Source organism: Castanea sativa, chromosome 6, assembly GCF_040712315.1.
Source record: "Castanea sativa cultivar Marrone di Chiusa Pesio chromosome 6, ASM4071231v1".
Lineage (NCBI taxonomy): Eukaryota > Viridiplantae > Streptophyta > Magnoliopsida > Fagales > Fagaceae > Castanea > Castanea sativa.
In genome coordinates, this window is record NC_134018.1 from 16,623,626 (window position 1) to 16,630,389 (window position 6,764).

Genomic DNA, 6,764 nt, shown 5'->3' on the forward strand with positions numbered 1-6,764 from the left:
GCGGGGATAGCTCAGTTGGGAGAGCGTCAGACTGAAGATCTGAAGGTCGCGTGTTCGATCCACGCTCACCGCATTCTATTGGTTTTTGCAATATTTTTACTCTTTACGTTGTCGTTTCATTCATGACACTTCGAAATTTTGCTCTCACACACCGCATCTATTATTTTTGCAATCTTCTTGCTGTTAATAATGCCACTATGAAATGAAAATATGAAATTGCACTGTACGCAGTCGTTTGAATGATTGAAACAGCTAATCATCCCAATCAGGCCACTTTTATATAGAAAAGGCAATTCAAAGCGAAGGCCAAAGCAAAGCTTCAAATTAAGTATGGGGAGAAGAGAGGTCATAGACTCATACTCCATAAAACACACCCTGGAAAAAAACTAAAAACAAAATAAAACAACCCAATTCCAGCTTTTTCTTTAATATATTTCTATTTCTATTAACTCTATTAACTATATCGAAAGTGCCAATAGGCTTATAAATAGTATTTTTGGTTTGTTCTAAAAAATTTCTTTTAAAAAAAAGCATTTTTGGTTTATTCAATTGGTGAGCTGCACTTTTACTTTTACCTCTTCTTCTTTTCCCTTCAAGTACGCATTTGGTTTGAGCTTTGTTTTTGCTTTTGTTTTTTCAAGCGTATTTATATGTTTACTTTATACTTGCAATGTAAATTTACATTGTAGCCACACAAAAAGTGAAAAATATTATACACATTTGCCAAAAAAAAAAATGGTAAATATTGTACAAATTTTGTAGATTTATACAAAATTTGGTTATTTTTATGTGATTACAATATAAATTTACATTGTAAGTACAATGTATACATAGAGATATTATGAAAATGTTGTGTCACGTGTCAATTCCTTATGGGTCAAAATGAAATAAAATAAAATAATAAAATATCATACTAAGATCTAGCACAACTAAAAATAAAGGTATTGTGTTGTAAAAATGCCGTGACATTTTATTATTATCACAATATTTTCACAACTACTGAGGTGGAAGTTCCTTATAGGTCAAAATAAGATAACAATATATTAGATTGAGATCCACCACAGTTGAAAATAGACGTATTGTGAAAACGTTATAATATTTTGTTGTATTCATGGACATTTTTTTTTGTTTAATCAAATTTATTAGTCTATATATATATATATATATATATATATATATAGGTATTGTGTTGTAAAAATGCCGTGACATTTTATTATTATTACAATATTTTCACAACTACTGAGGTGTAAGTTCCTTATAGGTCAAAATAAGATAACAATATATTAGATTGAGATCCACCACAGTTGAAAATAGACGTATTGTGAAAACGTTATAATATTTTGTTGTATTCATGGACATTTTTTTTTGTTTAATCAAATTTATTAGTCTATATATATAAAAGTGAATGGGAAAAGCTACCATAACTTCAGTATAGTAGTTTTGGCTTGTTCAATTTTCACTGTTTTGCTAACTTTTTTTTGTGAATGCGTAAAACTGCAGTAGATTTGCTGCATTATTTTTGGTTTGTCCAATTCGCACTGTTTCGTATTATAATAAAATATTAACACACAAATTGACATTATTATCATAATTATTGAGGTGTTAATTCCTTATAGGTCAAAATAAAATAATAAAATATCATATTGGAACCAACCACAACTAAAAATAAAAATATTGTGAAAAAAGAAGTGCTACATCCACAATATTTTACACAATACTTTCATAACAAATCATAGGTGTTAATTGTTTTTGTTCTAATTTATACTTACCAATGAAACTACTTTTTTGCCTACCAATAATAACCTATAATGACCTACTACTTATGATTTATTGTGAAAATATTGTAGACATAGCATTTTTTTTTTATGAAAATGTTTAGACATCTTATTGTCGGCACAATATTTTTAAAACTGTTGAACTGTTAATTCTTTATAAGTCAAAATAAAATATAACAAAATTATAAAGCTATTATAAAAATGTTGTCCATTCTATTGTGTAGTGTTTTTGGAAATTTTTTGTTAGTTTAATTAGCTTTGTTGAGCCAAAATTCACTGTTTCACATACAATTTTCTTGGATTGACTATCTTCTTCTTTTTTCTTTGCGCACCATTTTAAGTAAAACCACATAGTTTTACACACAAAAACAAAAACAAAACTTTAGGATAAAAACACTTTTCATCCTTTATGTTTGGAGTAGTTTACAGTTCCTCCTTAAACTTTAAATTCAATCAATTTTTCCCCTTAATATTTTTTAAAATAGTAAATATGTCATATTGTTATTCTCTCAGTTAAATCCTAATGAAAACTTTTGATTCTTAAAATATTTTATTGTGTAATGTCTAAAATACTCCCACTAAATTTTAACATCTCAAAAAATTTCTTCACGTATTTTGAGTTTTAGATGGTAGTAATTCTTGAAAAGTTGGAATGATGATATAAGGTATTTTATTTTTATCTAAAAAACATTAATTTTCTAGGTTTAAATTTTCGAAACTTATAATTTATCTAATGAAAAATTCGATGACACCTGCCATTTGTTATCTTTTTTTATATATTTTTTTATATTTTTTATTTTCTTAGCAAAACTCAGTTGTTTATTATTGGAAGATTATGATATTTGTTATCATTCTTAGAAGTTTTTAGTGAATATATTGATTTTAGCTAATAGGTACTAAAAAACTATTATAGCAAATTAGATCTTTATATGTTAAATAGTTTGCTTGACTTTGTAGTTGTTCAAAATTCTTATACGAATGACGGAATGAGATTAACTTTTTATGACATAATTTTCAAAATTCTTAAAATTAATCTCTTTTTATTAATGTAATTTTTGTATAATTTAAAATTTTAAATGATTTATATCTTTGTTTTGTGATACAAATAATATCTAAAATGACCTTAATCACTACTCTTTTTCCACAGCAAGCACATGCCTTGCACGTGTTGCCATAACTAATTATAGGAAAAACACCAATAAAAATTCTTACTAAAAAATAATAATAATAATAAGAAACTAATTAGTTGAATTGCATTGCTTATGTTTTGGCATGTAAGTGCTTAAAATTAGATTGTCTAAACTTATCAATAAATTTATAAGATATCAAATTATTATTTCTAACCATTTTATTGTGAAAAATCCAATATAATTTCAAATTGTTATAACTTATAAGTTCATAAATAAAATCATTCTATCAAATTAGTTCAAATAATATGATTTTAATTGTACTCTAATTATTATATTAGCAAAATTTTTTGAAGTGGTAAAATAATTTTTTCATGATTTTTTATTATGAGAAAAATATAAGTTAATTAAATGATTCGTGAACAAGGTTGAACTTACTTGTTAAAAAACAAAACAATACAAAAAAAATCAAGTATGACAAATAATTTAGTTTAGTAAGGAGCTCAAACTTGGTTCATATTAGGAATAAAATTAAATGAATCACTCTTGAATTTTTATTATCTTTTGTAAAATTTGATAGCTTGGAAATGAGGATTTGAATCATTCAAAAAAAAAAAAAAAGGAATTATGGACACTTTTATTAGAAACACTAGAAATTAGCAATTGAGTTACAAAACTCTTGGCACCTTTAAACATTTAACTTACTTTAATTAACTCCATTAGAGCCCCCATTGATTTAACTATATTAGTTCTTCTCAACAACAACAACAACAAAAAAAAAACCATATTAGTGGATAATTCTCATGTGTTAGAGCAACCAAATCAGCTCGTTCATAATTTTTGTCTATTTTACACGAAAAAACCTACTTTTTTTATTTTACACCTTCACTTTTACAAAACACCCACATCAGTTTATCTATTTTACACATTTATTCAATAAAATATTCCTTCTTTTACATTTTTTATTATTTCTTTTCCTCCCTCACTGCGTCTTCTCCGTCGAGCCTCACTGCTTCTTCTTCGTCGAGCATCTTCTCCGTCGAGCCTCACTGCGTCTTCTCCGTCGAGCCTCACTGCGTCTTCTCTGTCAACCCACTTTCCCTCCCTCACTGCGTCTTCTCCGTCTCCCTCACTGCATCTCCCTCACTGCGTCTTCTGCGTCTCCCTCACTGCGTCTCCCTCGCTGCATCTTCTCCATCGAGCTCACTCCGTCGAGCCTCACCCACACCCAAACCCATTCATTGCCCACCCAATCGGCGGCAAGATCGACGCCTCGCAGCACCACCACCTCCCCGCAATGGCCGTCCGGCGACTTGGCTTGCTCGACCTTGTTCTTATCAGCGGCGATGGCGATCGGCGACTAGAGGAAGAAACATAGATGAGATGAGAGAAAGAGAGAGTTGTGCTGTGTCTGAGAGAGAGAGAGAGAGAGAGGTGAGAGTCAGTAGGGAGGAGAGAGAAAAAAGTATTAAAAAATCAAATACACCTGCTACAGTACCCGTGTAAATTTACACGGTACTGTAGCAAAGTGAATATTATAGATGAGTTTAGAGGGACTGATGCAGAGACTTTTTTGCACAAAATGTGTAAAATTAATGGTTTTTTTTTTTCATTTTGCATATTTATACACATTTATACATTCACTGATGTGGATGCTCTTATTAATTATATTGATTTCATCTTGCCATGCTAGGCGGGATCTAACCAACTATATACATCATGCCTTAATAGTCATTAAAATCCAAGTAATGCAAGGATCGCAATTTTTTCACTACTATTAACATGATTTGTTATATTTAATATAGCATCACTTCCACTTTATTCAATCACTAAAATCATATTTATTATACATCAATTATAAAAATCGTAATACCAGTTGTAAAAAAAAAATCATATTTATTATACATCAATTATAAAAATCGTAATACCAGTTGTGAAAAAAAAAAATGTGTCACATCCACCATTAATTTGATCCATCATTTATGTGATATATAAAATACTTATCATATGTACTGGACATAGTGTTTTCCCTTGAAAGAAGTCTCCATATGGTGGCCCGTGGACTAGATAAAATGTGGATAGAAAGATATGAGTCAATATCTTTTGAAGACTTCTGATTGGTTGATTCAAAGCTCACATTCCTCACCACAATTTCCCACTCTTGCATTCATAACCACCCATCCCTTTATTTGTCCTTATTCCCTATACATAATATTACACTCAGGCTCCTTAATTGTCAACACAGTTCTAGGCGACAATTCCAATTGAGTTTCAACTCTCAACTGAAACAACTGAAAGCTTGGAAGTCATGGCATCAACGCTAATGGCAGCAACTGCTAGCTCTAGCACTGTTCTCAAGCCAACCCCATTTCTTGGCCAAAATAGGGGAGCCAATGTCAACTCTCTTAGAGACGTTGTACCTATGGGAACTGGGAAATATACCATGGTACTTTCCCATCTGATCTCTCTCTTTTTGTCTCTCTCACTTTCTCAAAATTTATGTTGGTGGAGGGGCTAACATAATTGGTTTTTGTTTGTGACATGAATAGGGGAATGATTTGTGGTATGGACCAGACAGAGTGAAGTACTTGGGACCCTTTTCAGCTCAGACTCCATCATACCTGAGAGGAGAATTTCCTGGTGATTATGGATGGGACACTGCTGGCTTATCAGCTGACCCCGAAGCCTTTGCCAGGAACAGGGCGCTTGAGGTAATCTTTATCTTTTTTCTTTTTTTTTTCCTAGACATGTAGCACTTAGAACACATGACTAATCCCAGGTTGAGTGTACTCTTCGTCTCACACACATCGGATAATTATAATGAGGAATCCCTTGGGGTGGCTCTAATTTATTTACAAGAAGACTTGAACCCAGGACCTAGAGTGTGTCATATATGGCTTTCTGCTGAAAAAAAAAAGAGTGAAGCATGAATTGTTAGTCAATATTCTTTTCCTAGATTTTTTATGGCTGAAATTATTGTCTTTTCATTGAAGTATTAATTTTGACAATAACCAGAAAATCCTTGAAGTTATGGTTGTTCTTTGCAATCTGTATTCACAAGTACTAGGATAAAGTTCTTATAGCTAGCAGCTAAAATATGGTGGTGATGATATTGCTGCACTGTTGTGCAAAATCTAGGTGATCCACGGCCGTTGGGCTATGCTTGGAGCACTGGGCTGCATCACCCCAGAAGTACTTGAGAAATGGGTTAAGGTGGACTTCAAAGAACCAGTATGGTTCAAAGCTGGAGCTCAGATCTTCTCAGAAGGTGGTCTTGACTACTTGGGCAACCCCAACCTTGTTCATGCCCAAAGCATCCTAGCAGTGCTAGGTTTCCAAGTCATCCTCATGGGTCTAGTTGAGGGATTCCGCATCAATGGCCTTCCTGGAGTTGGAGAGGGTAACGACCTCTATCCCGGTGGCCAATACTTCGACCCTCTTGGCCTTGCTGATGACCCTGTCACATTTGCTGAGCTAAAGGTCAAGGAGATCAAGAATGGCCGCCTAGCCATGTTCTCGATGTTTGGTTTCTTTGTCCAGGCTATTGTCACCGGCAAGGGCCCTCTGGAGAACCTCTTGGACCATCTTGACAACCCTGTTGCTAACAATGCATGGGTCTATGCTACCAAGTTTGTGCCCGGATCTTAAATTCAGCTTCAGAGCCATGATCTTGTTCCATGAGAATGAAATACAATTGAAGTCCTTGTGTAGTTATTGTCTTTTTTAGACTTCAAATTTCCATTTGTGTGAAATGCTAGTAATTTTCGGTAGTGCTGGTCTTCTCTAGTTAAACAAACTGGAAAAAAAAAATGGTATTCCTTAATACGACGACACAAAATGAAGGTTATTCATATATTGGCTA

General features: G+C 32.4%; 1 protein-coding gene and 1 non-coding gene across 2 annotated transcripts; both read left to right on the forward strand.

Annotated features, from left to right (window-relative positions):
* On the forward strand, positions 1-73 carry TRNAF-GAA (transfer RNA phenylalanine (anticodon GAA)). Its single transcript has one exon. It is a non-coding gene; the product is annotated as a tRNA-Phe (tRNA).
* A 4,853-nt stretch (positions 74-4,926) lies between these two features.
* LOC142639028 (chlorophyll a-b binding protein 13, chloroplastic) lies at positions 4,927-6,672 on the forward strand. The gene is made up of 3 exons (XM_075813117.1): positions 4,927-5,348; positions 5,452-5,613; positions 6,041-6,672. Exons 1-3 carry the CDS (start codon positions 5,211-5,213, stop codon positions 6,548-6,550), a joined length of 810 nt encoding a protein of 269 aa, XP_075669232.1. The 5' UTR covers positions 4,927-5,210; the 3' UTR covers positions 6,551-6,672.
* The last annotated feature ends 92 nt before the right edge of the window (positions 6,673-6,764 follow it).